Source organism: Pholcus phalangioides, unplaced genomic scaffold, assembly GCF_987345545.1.
Source record: "Pholcus phalangioides strain wild (caught in Gottingen) unplaced genomic scaffold, Ppha-v1.0 ptg000011l_1, whole genome shotgun sequence".
NCBI classification, from domain to species: domain Eukaryota; kingdom Metazoa; phylum Arthropoda; class Arachnida; order Araneae; family Pholcidae; genus Pholcus; species Pholcus phalangioides.
The window spans coordinates 43,437,560-43,458,162 of NW_028301604.1; the positions used below are offsets into that span (position 1 = coordinate 43,437,560).

Below are 20,603 nucleotides of genomic sequence, written 5' to 3' on the forward strand. Positions count from 1 at the left end.
GTTCTTTATAAACTTGAATACATAGTTGATAATAACTTCTTGAAAGATATCTTCTAAGCATGGATTTATTCAAATATAAATTATGGAATATATGTCTGGGAAGGAGCCTATTATGAAAAAATACTAAGACAATATGTATAATAAATTAAGAGAACTAATAAATGTTCCTATAAATAATAAAAGAATACAGTGCCCCATATTGACACTGAGACAGAATTACATGTACAGAATTTATAAATTTATCATCAAAAACGAAGAATGGTTAGTAAAAAATGAAACTAGAACATATGGAATAGGTATAGAAATATTTATCAAGTACCTAAATGTAACAAAACATCATTTCAAAAAAGTTTATGTTACACCGCACCAAAAATAATGAACTTCATCTACTCCGGTGATTACACAAATACTAATAAAAATGCAGATTATACAATATCTTTAATATGATCGAAAACACAGATATTAATGCAGTATTTGAAATAAATTATTGCACCAATGCATATTAATTATACAACCTCTGCCAATAAAGTTCGGTGAATAGTCCTGTAACATTAACGTAGATGAAATGTTAACAAAAGTTACCTTACTGTGCTTTGAAATAGTTACCTCCCATTACTATGCACCGCTGAGATCTCCTATACATGTCTTGGAAACTTTGCAAGAAGTCTTCTTTTGGGATGGAGTTCAAAAGCCTCGTCAAGTTTCGTTGGATGTCAGGAATATCGTCAAATCTCTTTCCTTTCAAAGCGAGTTTGAGTCGTGGGAATAGGAAGAAGTCTGGAGGATTGAGATCTGGCGAGTATGGTCGATGTTCAATTTGCACCACCCCCTTTTTTACTAGGAACTGTTTGACGATATTGGCTGTGTGAGGGCGAGCATTGTCGTGAACAAGAAACCATGAACCTTGTTGTGTGTACTGAGGTCGTACCCTGCGTAGACGTTTCATGAAACGGGTCAAAATTTCAATGTACCTTGCAGCATTCATCGTCGTTCCCTCAGGTAGAAATTCCTTGTGGATAATGCTTTGACTATCAAAAAAGGTGATTAGCATCGTTTTGATGCGTGATTTTTCTGCTCTGACCTTTTTCCGACGAGGTGGTGCAGGAGAACGCCATTCCATGCTTTGCCGTTTCGTTTCAGGGTCGTACCTGAGACACCAGGACTCATCCTCAGTGATCTTTTGTTCGTTCATTTTCCTGTTCTCAGTTAGGAACCAACGCACTAAACAAGCACTTTGTAAAACAAGTCTTTCACGGAACACAAACGACGCTCAACTGAACAACGGTGGCGGCAGATGGTCAACACCTGCCGCTATGCATGTGCAGCGTTTTGCTTCTCGCCAGTGTTGCCAGATCGGCCGTTCTGACTTCATTCACCGAACTTTATTGTCAGAGGTTGTATATATATATATATATACTAAAATGCATCTAATGAAGTAAAGAGCTATGCTGAAGAAAAAAAAATCATATAATATAATCATATAGGCATGCTGGAAGGACCATACAGTCAAAATGGGGCTACATAGTGCATGTAATATATTTGTGTATTTTGTGTGGTTGTCTTTGTGTAACTTATGTTTGTATTTGTGTAATATATTTCATATTTGTATTTGTATTTGTGTAATATATTTCATATTTGTATTTGTATTTGTGTAATATATTTCATATTTGTATTTGTATTTGTGTAATATATTTCATATTTGTATTTGTATTTGTGTAATATATTTCATATTTGTATTTGTATTTGTGTAATATATTTCATATTTGTATTTGTATTTGTGTAATATATTTCATATTTGTATTTGTATAATATATTTCATATTTGTATTTGTATAATATATTTTATATTTGTATTTGTATAATATATTTTATATTTGTATTTGTTTATTGTATAGTTGTATCTTTAAATAAAAAAAAATCGTTTAAATAAAAAAAAACAACGTTGCGGCTCATAATTTTGGGTCATGTAATTGATGTCATTTTTCGGTTTTTTTGTTCTGAGTTTTGCAATCGACAGAATTACAATCAAATTACCTTCCAACTCATCTTTATTAAGCATCTGAAAGTATTGCTCAGCTGTAATTTTTTCTTTCCGATTTACGCAGTTCATTTTATAAAAAAAACCAGAACTTATTTGGCGTATAGTAGTAGCATCGTTTAGTAAGAAAAATAAATACGTAGATTTAAGCGAAATTGAGGAAATTTTGTTATTAATGTGGCTTTTATAAATTCACTAGAAGTTAATTTTTTCTGTCGATTATGAAACTGACCATATTTTCCTTTTACGTAAAAGTGAGGAAGCATTTCAATTGGTGCAGCGCTGACCTTAAGCATTTGGTAGAGTTCTGAAACGAGAGCATTTTTCCTTCTCTTATACAAAGGGTAAATAGTGTATTGTTCGTAATCAGCTTCTCTTTCGTTGGTTATTTGGGTCAAGAGTGCACCTTGTTCCTCGTTCACAATTATCATCATTCTGAAGCTCTATTCTATCCACAACATGAGGCACGTTTTCGTTTAAATGGCTGATAAATTGACGGCGCGATTGTGGCAGTTGTATGTGAGAATAATGTATATTCACATTTTTCAGATATGTTAATACTGCATAAACTTTATAATAATGGATAATGTTCAGGGTAATTATTACCAGGATCTTCTGGCCTAGAGGGCTTTTTCAACGTCTCTATGAGTGGTAGGGTGAGGTGGAATGTTCTTCATCATTTGTTCGTTAGAGAGATGTTTATTTGAGACCAGATTCATCGAATATACCACCTGGAATAATTTAGCACGCTGAATCAAGAACTTTTCATAATCGTATAACTCTACAATTTGAGTTGGAACAGCACTCACGTATAGGTCATTCAGAATACACGTCGATGACATTTGGTTAGTTCGAATCTTTAGCAAACATGAATGACAAATGTGCGGACTATGACTCTTTTATTGCTAATATAATGGTCAATAAGATGAACCAAACGGTAATGAGTATAGGGTTTTTCAAACGTTTTATACCAGAAACATCTGTTGAGGAGTTTAAACCACGACATACACTCTAATTTCGAAGTGTCAAGACATTTTTTGGACAAATTTTTGAAAGCTAATTTATATTTATTCATAATCTCATCATCTGCAATTTCAGATGATTCCTCACTTTCTATAGTCAGACCCCGAAGCTTTTGTTGTTTTCCATAGTATTTTAACTTTTGTACATCGGCATTTTCTAATGTTTCATCTATATCTTTCTACACATACACTCACTACACTACTGACACGAAAGCACAACTTGTCTTTTCCTTCATATGCCGATCCCAGGCAATTTGTAGGTCGGAAGACAGCCTGCAAAGGCTAGGAAGCGACGAAAATGTTCAATTCTGGTCTGGTCTGGTATGAATGGGGCCAAATTCTAAGGATTACACAACCTATGTTATATCCAAGGTTTATATTATATGCGGGTTATAAGTGTATTGGACTGTATATGCAACATTTTGGAATTTCGAAAAAAGATGATATAAAAAACATTTGAAAAATAAGGTTAAATTGGGAGAAAGTAGAGATATTACAGTCGAATCCCGTTTTAACGAATACTGTTACAGCGAAAATCTCGTTTTGACGAACACTTTTCTAATCCCTCAGATAATTTTACATAGTAACAATGCAAAAACCCGAAATTCCTTTGTAACGAAATTTTGTTATAGCGAAGAGATTTCTCCGGTCTCTTGTTGTTCGTTATAACGGGATTAGACTGTAATACAATGTTAGATTTCAATCAAGTACTTTAACACTTTCCAGTATACGGCAGTTTTATTTAAATGCGAAATTTTTGATTTGAACTTTGTCTTATTTATTCGAGAGGTTTTTTTTTTTTTTTTGTGTGAACGAATGTGAAATTTTTTATTTTGAATTCCTTATTTCGAATAAATGCGAAATTTCTGATTTTAGAACTTTTACGAAACTTACGTACCTCTGAATATAATTAATATTAAATAATATAATTTAAGCCTTTTTGAAATTAATAAAATAATAAAATTTGAGGAATAAAACGATAGAGAGAAAAAACACCACTCAACTTCGCCAAATTTGAATTTCGCCAAGTAATTTCACTGATTGACGTAATGGCACATCACTAACTTCGACCAATCACGATGCGCAAAATTTCTTTAATGTTGCTAGAAAAGTAGGATTTGTTAATACGAATCCCGGCTACTCTATGCAAGGGCCCTCGATTGTATTCGTTGGTAAAATTAAAATTAACACAAATGATGCAAATGAAAATTTTACGTGGCTCGCACACGGGGGAAGTTCGGCTTGCCCCCAGGTCGAGGCACCCATGGGGAAGTTGACAGGTTTCATTTTGGCCGGCCCCGGATGAATCTCATTGTTTTTTGCTGATTTAACTTCGTAAAATTCGTCTATAAGCTGGCGCCTTCATATGTTACTTTTCATAGCACTCTGGCGAAGTGGGACGAAATAAAAAAGATATGATGTGAAGAGAAAAGACGGTTGCCCCCCCTCCCTTACTAAATTATATTATGATAACTGCGACAAACATTTGTGTTCACTTCATATTTTTGACGCACATAACAAATACTGTACGTACAGAGAGAATTCAGAGATTCCCCCCCCCCTTCTTACTCCCTTCTTTATTATTATTTACTACTTATTTTCCGGATATCATCCGGGAAATTCATAGGGAGAAAATATTTCCTGTATGTTTTTTTGATTCATTTTTGTCAATGAAACAAAATTAGAAGAAACAATTAGATAGTCTTTTTGAACGAAAATATATCTGTTATAATAGTGGTATAATAAATGAAATTTTTGTTTTCAAAATTAACACACTGAATTCATATATTGACACAGCACTAAACCACAACATCACTGTAGATATATGTGAAAACCCCTTTTTCCCGTCTTTCGGCGAATTTCGAACAATTTCAGCTATAGTTGGCAATCTTGAAATCATTTGGCATTGCTTTTTTGGCGACAATTGGTAATTTCTGAATTTTTCCGTATTGTCGATCCTGACAATAATTTTTTGGATTTTTTTTAATTTTTCCTTGCTTTAATTTACCTTCATAACAAATTTCATGTTTCTCGGGTTGCTAAAAGTGCCTAGGATTTTTGATGATCGTGAGTCAGTCAGTGTCAAAATAACGAAACTTTGGATTCGAATTTATCAAGAACTTACATATGATAAAAAAAACTTGAAATACAAAGGTTTGATTGATTTTGTAAACTTCTTTAGGTATGCCAAGTTCCAAGTCTGTCTCTGAACAACTTTAGTACGGAGATATGAGGGTCTCAAAAGTACCTAAGTTGCTTCCAGCAAAGGATGTTACGGCCGTGCTTGTTTTGCTCGGCGTATATGATTGAAGTGTTTTTTTCAACGGGATGGATAGGATGGACCATGGGTTATTAATACACCATCAATCGACTGCATCGACAATGGGATACCAGTATCATTTAGTAAAGGATAACTCCAGGTGTCGCAGGGAGTTTTTCTCTACAGGGTTGTTAATAAACGGAATAGCTTACCTGCAGTGATCGTGAATTCTAACACAACTAACTTGTTAAAAAAGAAGTACAATTAACACAGTGAGATAAATCGAGAAGCTATCCATACGTAGATAAGGCAACCATAATCTTTTTTTATGGGCAGTGTACTATACAGTATTAATCATTAGTTTTTCTTTCGTGATATATGCTTTATATTGGGTTGCTCTATTCCTCTATTCTAGTTATATTTGGCATCCATAATTTTTATGGGCATCTTTTTTCAGCCATTCCGTTGGGTAATTTGCCTGTTGTGGCATTTGTATTTGTATAAAAAGTAGTTTTTTTTAAAATTTAATAACTACATTCAGCCACCAAAAAATCCGGAACACCAAACTTCGACTCGTCCGTGCAGCACGTGCGCTGTCGTATTAAACCGCATTTGCTGATAAAAAGCTTTCCTCTGGTCAGAAACACCAGCTGACGTTTCAATTTGTCCGTTGAAGATGAAAACAAGAAAATTGAGTGATTTTGAACGTGGCCTGATTGTGGGTGCCAGAAAGGACAGTTTCAGTATCTCCGAAGCCGCATCTTCTTTGCTTTACTCGTACAACAGTATCTCGAGTCTTCAAAAAAATGGCAGCTAAGCCAAAAAAACTTCTAGCGGAAAGCAGAATAATGGCGAAAATGTGAACGAAAGAGGTGCCGAGCGACTGACACTCATTATGTGCAGCAACAGAAGAGCTACAACGCAACAAATTGCAGCGCAATACAACTCAAGCTTATGAGGGATCATCACTCAGGATAATGAAAGAAGGTTGTTTGGTCTGACGAGTCAAGATTTTTTCTCCATGACGTTGATAGTAGGATCCGTGTGTGACGCAACCAGCACGAAGCCATGGATCCGTCATGCTACATGACACTTCAAGCGAGTGGCGGTCGAATCACGGTCGGTCTCAGGAGCATTTTCCTGGTATAATCTTGGTCGTTCATTTTCATTGGAAACATCCATGAATGCCAGCGCCTACCTCCACATCGTTGCTGACCACGTGCACCCGTTTATAACCTTAATGTTCTCTGATGATCATGGGTATATTTCCAGTAGGACAATGCACCTTCCCATGGAGCTGGAATTATCTCAGATTGGTTTGAGAGACATGATTCAGAGTTTCAATCACTTTAATGTCCCCCTCCGTCACCCGGTCTCAACCCAACTGAGTATTTGTGGGATGAGGTTGAAATGTCTGCTAAAAGCTCCTAAACATCACCTTCTAATCTAAGGGAATTAAGAGCTGCCATTTCGTTAGTATAGGCTGATATTACGATCACTTAATATTATATCACTCTTAAGATCAACGGTTCGCCAGTAAAATATCATGCGTGCTGTTGCCTATACACCCTGTATGTAAAATAACATGTCCTGACTGATTCATCATTGCCGAGCTGAAACCGCTGCAGCTATAAATATGAAATTTGGTTTTATTTTATACTGTAAAGACACACCACGAATGGATTCATCAAAATTCAACTCGTAAAGAGGTCAAAAGGGATTAAAATGTTATATGGAGACATATAACGTCGTCGAGCCGAATCCACTAAAGCTATAAATATGAAATTTGGTAAGTAGTTTTATTTTATAATGTAGGGACTTCCTAAGAAGAAATTTTTCAAAATTCAATAGTTAAAAAGGTCATAAGGGGGAATTGCCGTGGGTAACAGCTAGTTATTGATATTGATCGTTACTTGTAATTATCATCATTATTTGTGAGATGAATAAATATTTTTCAGTAATTACATTTGACTCACCTCATCTGGTTTAGCCGAGATACAAGTTGCCTTATTTTTCATGTCACAAAACACTTGAATCGCATCTTTTCCATCTCCTTGATTTGGGTCAATCCAGTAATATCCTAACCAAGCAGAAGAGAACGTTAATAAACATTATAAATGTAATATAATCGAAATTACATACAGCAAGTCCCCAAAAACGGAAGTGGCTGTGCCGGCAGCAAGCAAGGATAAAGGCGTAGAATACGTCATTGCTCCAAAATGGCGAATGAGAATAAAATAAATATCTATTAAAGCGCAGTTTAAATAATCTAATCGGGCGCCGTAGCCCGGTCGATAAGATACTCGCCTAAAGTACCAAAGGATGTTTTGTAGGTGTCGCGAGTTCAATACCCGGTTCGTCCTTGTCAGAAAACTTTCCTGGCACAGGGTTACAACAAACGACGACTTGACCGCAGAAAAAAAATTGCTACCGCAGGGAGTCCCCCCATCGAGGGGTTAGCGCACCAACCTCTCGATGAGTATAAAAAAACAAGCCTGCCGTTCGGAATCGGCAATAAATTGTAGGTTCCGGTCTAATTAGCCCTCGTGTGCAGAAAATGACCGTGGTGCGACAAAAATGATCAATGATCAATAATCTAATTTTCCTTATAAAAATGTTCATGCTTCGTTGCAACAAATACACATTCAAATGTCATTTCATAAGTGTCATCATATCTTTAAATTACAAATATTTACTATTCGAAAGTTTTGTAAAAGTCAACAATTGTACAAATTCAAGAGTCATGACATTTTTATTCGTGAAACCTGTAATGAATTAATCGGAAGGGGGAGGGGCACAGCAATCTCACCGCCAAGTTGAGCGAAACAAGCACGGCCGTAATGTCTTTTCTGGAAGAAACTCTAGATACTTTTGTGACCCAATATCTCCGTACTGGAATTGTTCAGATATGTGAAAATTGGCATTTCTAGAGCTTTTTGCAAACTTAATTTACAATTTCTGAATTGCATATTTCTATCAGTAGTTCATGAGAAATTTGAACTCAAAATTTCGTTATTTTGACACTGACTGACTCACTCACAGGTCATCAAAAATTTCAGACACTTCTATCAGCCCTAAAAACAAGAAATTTGGTATGAAGGTAGTGTTTATGATAAAAAGTAAGAAAAATTAAAAAATTTGGAAAATTCATATTAGGATCAGGAATACGGGAAAATTCTGGATATTAGGAATTATCGCAAAAAGCAGTGGCAAATGATTGCAAAATTTCCCCATTATTGTTACTATTATTGAGCACTATTAATCACTCAAAATAGTGTGTGACATTCTGTTCTAAACATAAGGCAAATCTATATACATAGAATTATAAAATTTGTAACAGCAAATGACAAAAGACTAACAATAAAAAACAATAGATACAAAAGCATAGATGCAAAAACAATCTACTCGATATAGAAATATTTATCAAGTGCCAGGAGTCTATAAAACATTATTTAAAAAGAGTTTCTTTACACACATATTGCGCTTAAAATACTTAATCTTTTTTATACAATGAACCATACGAATATAAACTCAAATTTCCACATTTGCTCATTTGCAAAAGATATAAAAAAGAAATTGAACGACGCTATAACTATTGCTATAACGTTGACAGCTATCGCAATTATTTTAATGCGGGAGGTCCTGTCCATTATAACGTTATTACGAAAAATATCGGTAGCTTAATTTGTTGATGACCCCTCAAGTTAACAAAGCCATGAGAAGGAAAAAAGAAAAAGAATATTCTATTGGTCGAGAACGTTCCGGCGAAAGTCTGCCCCCGTCTTGAAGAGCCACTCTTCGAGAACTACGAGTGATGCTGGAATCTTCTATTTCTCGAAGGTTCGATGTCTCTTTGAAAACGATGGAATAGAGAAGGAGAGTCAGTGATGTTGTACTTTAAGCTTAGTGCGAGATTCTTAATTGTCGATCGCGTTCTGTCGGCTTGTAAATACGTGTAAAGTAGCTGTTTTCTGTGAATTAATCTGTGACGTCCTGAAAATTGCTTCATCCTCTGATCATTTCAAGGACTTGTGAGACATTATCCGGAACAGTTTTCTGTCAGAGGTCACGTTTTCACCATTCAAGGACTTGAATGGTGAAAACGAGAGGAATGGAGAAGGACGAGATGCGAGAACAGCTGATGTCCTTGATGGGCCAGATGAAGTCAGGTATTGAGGACAAGATCCAGTCAACGAGCTCAGCCATGAGAGAAGATGTCACCGCCTTCAACACATCTATTGCTGCCGTCAAGCCTTCAACACATCTATCGCTGCCGTCAAATATGTCACCACCTCCATTGCTGCCGTGAAAGATGTCACTGCTGTCAACACATCCATCGTTGCCGTCAAAGAAAATGTCACCACCTCCATCGTTGCCGTCAAAGATGATGTCACCACCTCCATTGCTGCCGTCAGGGAAAATATTGCGACTGTGAAGGGAGACATCGCCACACACTGCCCTAGCTGGGGTGAAGGATTACATAAACACTGCCATAGCTGAAGTGAAAGAAAAACTCTCCCAAGAAATGAATGCAGTCGACGAGAAACGCTCGAAGCGAATACTAGAGCTAGGAAAGAGAATTCAAGAGCCTACGTTTTCCGCGGACGCTCACCAGGTCCTGCCAGCCATAGCTGATTAATCAAAGCCTGGCTCGCGTCTGGTTTGACGGAGCCATAGCTGATCTCAGTCGGCCGAACATCAAGTCCTCAACATATGACGGAAGGACATCGCGGCCGATCTTCAGGATGCAGTTCGAGATGATCGCCTCTGCGAATGGATGGGACTGTGTTCTCAAAAGGCCAGGGACGCCGGAACATATCTGCTCGTGTTGCTAAAGCAATACCAATCACCATTTGAACATAGCTCAAATATTGCTCTGAAAGTGCTTTTTTTTAAAAAAAATTAAAATTTTTGAAGACATATATCCTTGGGAGTTGCATTGCTGTAGCTCTTTTTGTTTGCAAGTCATTTCAGGTCCAAGGGACTTTCCCATACACCCTGTATATTCATTAAGCATGAGAATAGAATGAGCATCATAGAATCTGAATATTACAACGGTAATCACAGCAATAGACTTGAGACAGTACGTTTCATCGCTGATTTCAGACGTATCTCAACCCTTTGAGTGGCATTGACAAGATATCTCTCCTCTTTATTTTAGCATTGGCAAGCCCAAATATTTTGTGAAGTTAATCCCTCTCTCAGTGGAACATTTTTCCCTATACAAATAGTTCACAAACTTTTGTCAACCACGGCTCTCTTGCCTAATTCATGATTCGCCAGCGGCTATTCAGGATAGATTAATAGCTATTTTCCCGTATAAAAGAACTTCAAAGCATAAATAGGTGCACAAATCAATATCTCACGCTTGCCGCGACACCCCACATAAAGGTTGGCGATGCTTCTAGAAACAGCGACGTACACTTTGAAAACTGGAACTACTTTTTCATAACTTTATACTCATTTACTGCTGCAAATCATAAGGAAGCTTATGCCGTGTAAAGGGTTAAAATACATCAATGAATAGTCTTATCGATGTAGTCAGGGGCGTAGCCAGAAATTTCGTTCGAGGGGGGGGACCAAAGTGATAGAACAATAGATTTGGCCATCTTTTCCCCTTTTTTATGCCATTTTCCCACATTTCGGGGGGAGGACCAGACCCCCAAGTCCCCCCCCTCTCGCTACGCCCTTGGATGTAGTTAAAAAGTACAAAAAAAAAGTCGCTGAGAGAGAGAGAGAGAGAAAAAATAAAACTTTTAAAATAGAATAAAAAATAATAAACGCAATAATGACGAAGCTTTGTTACCTAAAGTTTATACCGCAAAAAAAAAAAAAAATCAGACCACAGAATCGTTTATTCGAGCTCTATTAAAAAAATTAAAATTCAAAGCTCAACAGAAATATAAATAAACAAACACACAGAAACATGTATTAAACAGAACATCTCTCGTATAAAATGAGATGCTGTATATTGAGATTCAAAGACGAAGGAAAAATGGTTCGACGTTTGTTTTTTCCATTTTTCACGACTTCTGATAGTGTGAGGGAGAATTTGTGAAAAAAAATTCATAAATGACTTCAAATAAAAAGAAAAGGTACACAACGTTTTAATTATCGCCAGGAAGTTATCGTCGAAAAAACCAGGACACCTCTCCGCTTCTACTTCCAGAACGCATGTGAATAATTTCAGCATTCTGTATTTACAGAAGGCAAATCTCAACGATGATTCTTGTGCATGAAAGAAAAGATGATTCGATAAATGAGATCAAACACTGATTGCATGCACCATAAAAAAATTGAGACAATATCTCGTTCATCTCTTTTCTGCGCATACACGCATACACAAATTATACATCAGGTTGTACAATGGAAAAAGTGAAGTAAATTTTTTTAAGTAATTAAAAGTATTTTAAATCACTATTTTAATTTGCGTGTTTTTTTTATTACTTTTCCGCACTGCCAATGGTAAAAGCCACTATCCACCCTCTCATAGGCATAAACTTGTATCCGGCCCACGTGCCCCTCCAATAATTTTGAAGGACCGGCACAGCCCCCCCCCCCCGAAAAAAAAATTCGCGTGGCTACGTTTCCCATATTTGGCTCGGAAAAACAATTTTTATGATTAAAAAAATTGTCCCAAAAAAAAGTTTCGTAAAAAAATCTGCTCGAAATATTATTTTAATACTTTTGTTAAAATCACAGTCGACCTTTCCTTGGTTTTCTTTTTTAGTAACAATTTCTAGTATTTTTCTCACGGTCAACGACGACACTCGATCTCCAATTATCATTCTCCCTCGGTGCCGATCGTAGCTGCCCCAAAGGCATGCAGCTCTGGATAGCATCTGGAGACGATACAATACCTTCTAAGGCCGGGATCTGACTACGGCGCGGTTGCAGGCGGTTGAGGTTGGGGGGGAAGGCATCATCTATAGTTTTATTCTGTCAACGCATAGATACAACTGCAACCGCTGAGCGCGGTTTTTTCAACCGAGAAAATACACATTTTTTTGGACGGTTGGGGTAACCGGAAAGCTACCATCATGTATTGCAAAGGCTTGAGCTCCCTGATGACGGTTCGGCTGGACCTGCGGTTGCTGTCTTCCATTGTCTATTAAGTGGTTTGACAAGGAGGGTGATGGGATTTCGGATGCACTGGACAAAGGAATTGCTCTCCTTCTCAGGCTGCCATAAAAAAATGAGGGGAGAAGACAAATTCGAGGAACTGTATGGTGAAGTTCCATGCGACGGAAACTAATTCTTTGTTTGGCGCTTTTGCACTGATAACAATAAAAAAAACCAATGAAGAAAAAATTAAATTTTTCTAACTAGTGAAATTTTTTTGCTTTCCTACATGAGCATACATTGAAACTCGGTTATAATGGCATTCATAAACTAACGTGATTACGCTAAAACCGAGATGTATATTTTAGAACACTTGAATGAAATGCATTGGATCCCGATTATAACGTTTTAGCAAAAAACCAATTAGTTACCTCATCCAAAAGAGTACAAATTACCACGGGGCCCAACCATTTATAATAAATTCATAAAAAATTAGAAGTAAAAATAATCAGACATCTGAAGGAATATATTTTTATATTTGCAAATTCTCCATATCAAACTTTTGAAACATTTATTAAAAGCCCAAGTATGAACCGGGGATGAAATATGTCCCTAAGAGCTGCATTGTGTGTTTTGCTTTCATTATTCTGTCCTTTTGGTATTTATTTTTGTATCGTATATGAATGTGGCTGTCTATCTGTTGTTTTTGCAATGAAAAAAAACCATCTAGGCCAGCGGTTCTCAACCGGTGCTCCGTGTGAACTCCCAAGGGCTCCGCGGCCAGAACCAGTAAATTTGAAGAAAATAATTATTAATATTTTTGAATAAAAAATAAATCAGTAACTTTGATGAATAAATAAAAAATAGGCCTACGGGGCTCCGCCATACAAATTATATACTGGAAAGGGCTCCGTGGGTAAAAAAAGATTGAGAACCGCTGATTTAGACAAAACGTTGTATGCGGGTAATATCGAAGAGTGCACTAAAACAATTTTCACACCTAACGTTCTTTCCAAGCAGTTTTTAATTTACATACACACACAAACTAGGGAGAGCGGGTCCACTGTATCGAGTGCTGAACTAGAGGGGGCGCCGAATTGCCCCTTTAACACCACTCCTTCTAACCTTTCTTTATACGGGGACTCCAAAAGCTTGCTAGCTCCAGTTAAAAAAAGTATCCAGCTGCGGCCCTGTATGTACCTTAAACCTTGCAACATACATACTGATGAACAGGGCCACAACGACATGCGTGGTCAGCCGGGGCAAGCACGCATTTTGGCGCCCCCTTTTAATATTGAAGGAGAGATGAAGGGTTAACATTTGCGCTCCTGTCTGGCTCGGAGTTCCGGGGCATCAGTCAGTGCCGTCTTAACGCATGGGCCCACCCAAGCACGGCCCGGGTGCCTCAAGAGAAGAGGGGCCTCCCAAAAATGAGATCCGATTGAAATTTTCAAGGATTTACCATGTAGGGCCTCCTAAAAACCACTTGGCCCGGGAGGCCCCCCATAATACTCTTAAGACGACCCTGGCACCAGTTCCACCTGCTCCTCTCTAGTTGCGGCCCTGATGCCGTATGTACAGGGTGTTAAGCGGGCCGGGGTAGCAAGTTCAGAGGGGCGGCAAATTTGAATAATTCGTGGTCAAGAACTTTAAATTATAACGTGAATAGGGGGGGGGGCAGAGCAATTCGAATAGCCAGCACGTGGCGAAGCCATAAATCTGTGTCTGGAAACGGATTTAGTGTGAAGCATGTAAATAATTTCGTATAAGGACATTACGTTCCCTTCGTGTCATCGCATCATCTGGAAAAAATCATCTGATAACTGATCGGGAGAAATGATAAACGAAGAAGTTTTTATGACGTTTTTCGTTACCACGGTTCTTCGTGTTCATCACAACGGATTTACTAATCCTCCGTTGAGGGATGTTCTTAGTATTATTATATAGCGTTATACTGTATCATGTGTGATTGAATAAATTTAAAAAAAAATTACATTAAACGAAAATATCATATGTTCCAGTGGTTGCCAATTTTTTTTGTGGGCTAATGGCCCTTTGTACCGTATTTCCTTCTCGTGCTGCCCCCCCCCCATCTTTCCCCAGGACCTTCTACCCCGGGTGGGGGGGGGGCACTGTTTCACTTGTTGGTCGAAAATTGAACTGCAGCTTAATCCCATTATAGCAAACTTCAAAGAGACAGGAGAAATCACTTCGTTACAACGAAATTTCCTTGAAAAGGAATTCCAGGTTGTTGCCGTTGTGCCTATGTAAACTGTTGTGGGAGGTTAGAAAAGTTTTCGTTAGAACGCGATTTTCACTGTAACGGTATTCGTTAAAACGGGGTTAGACTGTATTTGTTTTACTTCATAAATCTCCCCATGGTCTCATTGAGATATCCTGAATATTTGGATGTACTCGGTTAAGCAGTTTTTGAGGAAAAACTATTCGAAGTACGAGAACTTAACTGTAATCACCCATTATGTAATTATTTACACTCTAAACCGGAGGTCCTCAACCTTTTTCTAGTTGTGAGCACTGGCTGTACCCATCATCGAAAGGAGAGTACCCTTACAAGTTTGATCATACGTATGCATGAAAAATTAGGATGATTTTAATCCTCGAATGCAATTTGAACGAGGTAATTTGATTGAAACGTCGATCGAATTCTAGCAAGCAATTATTGGACAGGAGCTTCGAGAACTCCAGTTGCTTCAGGTAGCACCGTGGTGCTCGCGAGCAACAGGTTGAAGATGCCTGCTCTAAACCATTATACTACATCTGGTCATGTAGGCCCTATGTGAACAAGAAGCCCAGGGTCACGCGAATATGGGTGGCTTTAAGATGGCCTTGGTTCCTCGAACAGCTTTGCTCAGTTCGCAAAGTAGTCCCTCCCCACCCCCCTCTTTCTGATGTACACCCCAAACAGAAGTTCTCGAGGTGTGGGTCGCTTTCTCTGGGAATGTTCGGCATTGTCGCTCGGAAGGACGTCACGACGACTTTGCATTGCCGTGAACCCCTGCAGTGCTTTGGAATGGCTCTTGCTATTCTTACGAGCAGGCCGAAGAAGCCGCGAGTGTCAAAAGTTTCAAGAACCCCTGCCAAGGTCTTCCAAACGGGTATACCAGTCGGTAACCGTTTTTCAGTTTGTTTGCCTTCATCCGGATTTCTGAGAATTATAAGAAAAACCATTATCTATTTTAAGGGCAATAGACCTGTTGGGAAAAGTCATAAAATTTAGATACTGTACTTCCATTTAAGCCCAATTGACTAGCCTTCCATGCACGCCCTTGGGAAAACGAATAGTCTTTTAAAAAAGTGACTTCGCGAAACATAAAACAAATTTCGTGGAACCTGTCAACTCGGACATCTCCTACATGGGGCAACTTTGAAAGGCACCGTCATAATCCTACAACACAGAATGTCGGCAATACCGAACGGCTTAATTTCATTGTAATCGAACCGTAGAGGTGTCCACTTCAGACAGGTTTTGGTATCAGTAAGCCAATCTGAAGCCGCAGCTACGCTTATTATTGGAACGCGTGAGGGCGCTTGCACAGTGCTGCAGTACATTACTAATCATATTTTATCAATCTCATTTCTTATTTACCAGTTCCATTAGTCAGCTGTGTCAACGAAATTTTTTTGTGCCACCATGTCTTCAGCAGATTCTTAGTCGTTAATGGCTAGCGATAGTTATTCCGAAAAAATCATAAGCGCGGTTGAAAAAAGACCGGCTTTATATGACAAAAATATGTTATTTAAATAGTTTTTTAATATATGTTATTTAAATTAATTATGATGATTCCAGTCATCATATATAAACAAATTTGCGCGATTTAGTCACGAATCGTAAAAGAATCAAAAATGGGTCAACTTGTAGGCTGTGTTTCTTCAACTCTGAATTAATTTCAAACGGCAAATATTGTCACAGAAAATTAAATTTCATTGCATGAATATTTTTATTAGTATATACAGTAAAACCCTTCATTTTCGTGAACACGGACAGGACAAAAAAATTAAATCCATGTAAAATGGGTGACCGTTAAAAAGAGGTTTGAAATTCATACTTTTATATATTATACAACTGTAAATTATTATTTGTCCGTAAAAGAGGGAGTATCCGTTAAGAGGGGGTTTTACTGCAATGCAGCTTATGAGCATGAATTTGCATGATAATCGTAGCAAATAATTTAGCCAATCCCGAGATGTCACGTGACATTAAAAAACAAAAAACCCCGGTTGCTAACATCAGTGTGTGTTTCACGCGAAATTCCACGGTTGCTGATAAGATCAACCGCACCAGCCGGCCATTATGCCGTCATTTTCTCTAAACTGTTCATCAAGATAAGATTTCTTCTGCGTGGTTGGACCTTCTTTTTGAAGCAACTGGGTAAGCAATAATTTCATTTATACAGTATCAAGTGGTTCTCGATGATTTGCCAACCCTCTTTGTTCTAGCCATCGTTTCTTCGCTGCCTTCTAGAACAGTTAAGAGAAAGAAAAAAATTTAGAGCACGGAACTGACACAGATTAATGTTGCAAACTCACAGCGACAGCCCTAGGAGCTACGACGCACACTTTGAGAACCACTGATATCTAAAATTCTTTATGTAAAAAACGTCATTATATTAATAGATAGTGAAAGGTTCCATGCTGGGCAGGGGCAGCTTGGGTGCTAAATCAAGAAAAAAGAGAATTATAGCAGAAAAACGTAGAAAAAAAATGTTTTGTCTGTCAGAGGCATCAACATGAAGAAAACATTGAGGGGATTGAAAGTAGTCAATCGTCTCGTATATATGGGACTCGAGCCTGTATTCTGTGGGTGGGACAGGCGAACGTTGCGTTGCATTTTATATTCATTAATTATCGGGGGTGCCGCCACAGAATTTATTGGGGGATGGGGCTGAATAGTCTCAGCTACATTATTTTGCCGCCCCCACAACTTTGAAATTCGATAATTTTGTAACGGTGTTCTTTGTCCCCACAGAAAATTGCCGCCCCCTAAACTTTTCCTCCCGGGGCAGTTGTTTCCCATGCCTCCCTGTATGAGAGGGAACTTCATACATTTACATGTCCCGTTATCATTTATAGTTCCTGATTCGCAGGAAAATTTTTTTTGTGCATTTTGTGTCTAGCTGAGAAATAATACAGCGGCGGGTTCTCAGGGTCATTTTACAGCTTATAAGCCAGAGGAGCGCCGGAACTATGTGCCACACTGTTGACAATTTCCCTTGATGCTGGGACCCCACATCTTGGTCTAACCCGTTTCTGGCTAGCTTCTTTCACTGAATCCCAGACCTAGATTTTTCGTACCTCCTACCTCCTCCAAATGTAAATACTGTGTTTAATGCAAAATTAAAAACTAAATTCCCTATTCCTCGGAACAAGCGCCACGTCATAAACTCTAACGCATAACTCTCTGTACTGCACCTTACACATTAGGAAAAATTTATCATGCAAATAGCCTTTTCGCTAAAAAAAATATTTGTTGGAAAGTGCTTGCTAGATGCTCAGAACTGATTCGTAATAACATGCAATTTACTTGATTACAAGGGCGTAGCGGGGAGGGGGCTTGTGGGACTGGGCCCCTCCCCCGAAATGTGAGAAAATGATCGAAAAAAGGAAAAAAGATGGCCAAATCTATTGTTATATCACTTTGGTCTCCCTCCCCCCTCCCCGAACGAAATTTCTGGCTACGCCCGTGCATGATTATTTGAATTCACTCGGGGAGTGGAAAGAATGATGCTTCCTCCCCAAAAAATTTGGGGCTGGCAGGGCTCCAGCCCGAAAGCCCAGTTTTTCACCTTACAAATTCACTATACAATGGCCCAGGAAAATTCTGGGGTGGGGGTCCTGCTACAGCATTTGGGAGGCCATGGGGGGGGGGGTACAGGGAATATATTCCGTAAAATCTTGCGTTAATAACCTTAAAAAAATGATTATTCTAAGATGAAGGAATTTAATTAAAATATTTTCTCTTCGATTTTTTTCAAGCCATCTATTTCTGATCACCTGGAAAACAACAACGACAAGCCTTTGTCCCTTCCCTGCGTAATCTTCTGGACCAAGTGATGCCTGAAAAGGTGTGCCGTGCGATCGGTCAGGGAGGGCAGGGTGCCGTTATATGAACAGTATTTCTGAGGTAGAATTCAGTGGCGGCTCCTGGCAAGAATTTTTTTAGGAACGGGTTTGCTGAATCAAATATTAATTTTTAGGCACTGGTGGTCAATTTTCAAAAATATGATTTTTGTAATTAATTTCTTCAATAACGAACTTGTTCTATTAATTTGTTAGATAATTTGTGATAAAAATTTATTGTGACATCACATTTATATCCACATAAAACTTGAAGCACAAAATTAAGTCTATTTTTAGTCATCTAAATGTTACTTATAGTATTTTTCATATTTTCCTGGAACACAAATTATATGCAGGAAACAATTTTGTGTTGCGTAACAAATGAATGATTCACTATTCTCATACGCTGCAGTAAAATATTAATTTTTTTTGCGCATTTTCAATTTTTTTTCCGTGTTTCAGTTTTTTTTTTGTTACGTTTTATGTCATCCACACTCGAATACGTTAAATTATCATTCCGACGTTTCAGGGTATTAAACTGATGACTCTAAGAAAGAGGGAGGGGATTCCTTAGTGCCTTTATGACGAGCTGCCCCCTAATAGAAGTATATTCAACGTGATAAAGGACTGTAATTATCAATTCACATATCACAGAATTTTAGGAATGTCGCTGGAGTGCATAGGGATATTTGACGTTTCTAAAATTTATGAAAAAAAGATCAAGCCAGGAAGCAATGCGTAAAAAAAAGGATAAGTGATAAAATTTTGACGTAAGCGAAAATCTATGATAACGATATGTAGCCTATGCACAGCAGTTTTCTTACAATACCGACTCCTAAGATTTTTCTTCTAGTACAATTAAAGAGGAGTTATATACATTCCAATCAAGGGAAGTTTCCTTGAAGGTTTTAAATGTAAACATTCCTCCCCGTTGTGGGGGCTGAAAGGTCAGACCGAGGTCTAATTATTTTTCCAGATTTTTCATGCGATAAATATATTTGAAAGATGCCCTTAAAAATTCTAGCCCACATCCTGCAGCCGGGCCCCCAGGCTGAGATTTTTGATGAGTCCAAGGGTTTTTACACGAGCAGTTCTAAAACAAATTTACAGAGTGAAAAAAATGCATAGGAGCTCTCCCAAGGCTGGAGCCCGGTTAGCCCCATCCCCTTCCCATGGCAAGGCGACGATTTTTGGATACTCACCCTAAAAGTATCCTCGCTCATGACCACATGAGTTTGTGAACGTTCTTTGCAGGGGCGTAGCCAGAAATTTCGTTCGTGGGGGACTACTTTCATTTCGGGGGGGGGGGGGAACCAAAGTGATAGAACAATAGATTAGGCCAGCTTTTTCCCTTTTTTCGGTCATTTTCTCACATTTCGGGGGGGGGGGGGCACACATTTCGATGTGTGCTGACAAATTGTTCCAAAATTGTAATGTAACGTTCAGTAGTAATCGTTTCTCTCACGAAGAAGGAGCCGATAATGCCTCTGGCGCATACCGCAGCCCATGCAGTAAATTTAGGCGAATGCAGTGGTTTCTCTTCACACAAATGAGGATTTTCGGAACCCCAAAATCTCCAGTTTTTTTTTTTAATTTTTTAAAATTAAAAAAAAAACAAAATTTTCGAAATTTCTGTACAACATTCTTACAGTTTTGCTAATAAACGTACCGTTTACTGCATAATTCTGTTGATCTTTGTTGTAGAGATATTTAATTTTGAAATAAGGGCTTATTCGCTGATCACCCTGTATATACTCAGTATTATTCTATAAAGGGGTATATGCGACCACCACAAAGGGTCCATGGAATGCAGAGGGAAGAATCCTCTCCCCATTCTCAAACCAATAGAAATCTCATCGTTCTTCGATTCTCGTTGAATTTCCATTTTTTTGTTCCTGAAAGAAGATAGACAAAATTCCTAATCCCAGAGGGAAAAGTTTTATGTTCTTTCATTGTGAAACAGATGATTATCTATTTTCACACTGCTTCTTCCCGTCCCACTATCATCTGTGCATGGTTGTCTTTTATTTTTCGGAATTGCCAGCATATCCCAAACAAAACCTGACGTTGTCTTCTAAGTGTTTTGAACCACCCCACTCAAAAATGTCACAGACAGACCAATGCCAACGCTCATTATAGCTAAA

General features: G+C 38.1%; 1 protein-coding gene across 3 annotated transcripts in view; it reads right to left on the reverse strand.

Annotated features, from left to right (window-relative positions):
• LOC149080456 (uncharacterized) overlaps window positions 1-20,603 on the reverse strand; it is a 1,573,269-nt gene that overhangs the window by 61,600 nt on the left and 1,491,066 nt on the right. For all 3 annotated transcript variants that reach the window (XM_089239569.1, XM_089239571.1, XM_089239572.1), the window contains one exon: window positions 7,296-7,399. In XM_089239569.1, the coding sequence (XP_089095695.1) occupies window positions 7,296-7,399 (104 nt within the window). The remainder of the gene's footprint in view (window positions 1-7,295; window positions 7,400-20,603) is intronic.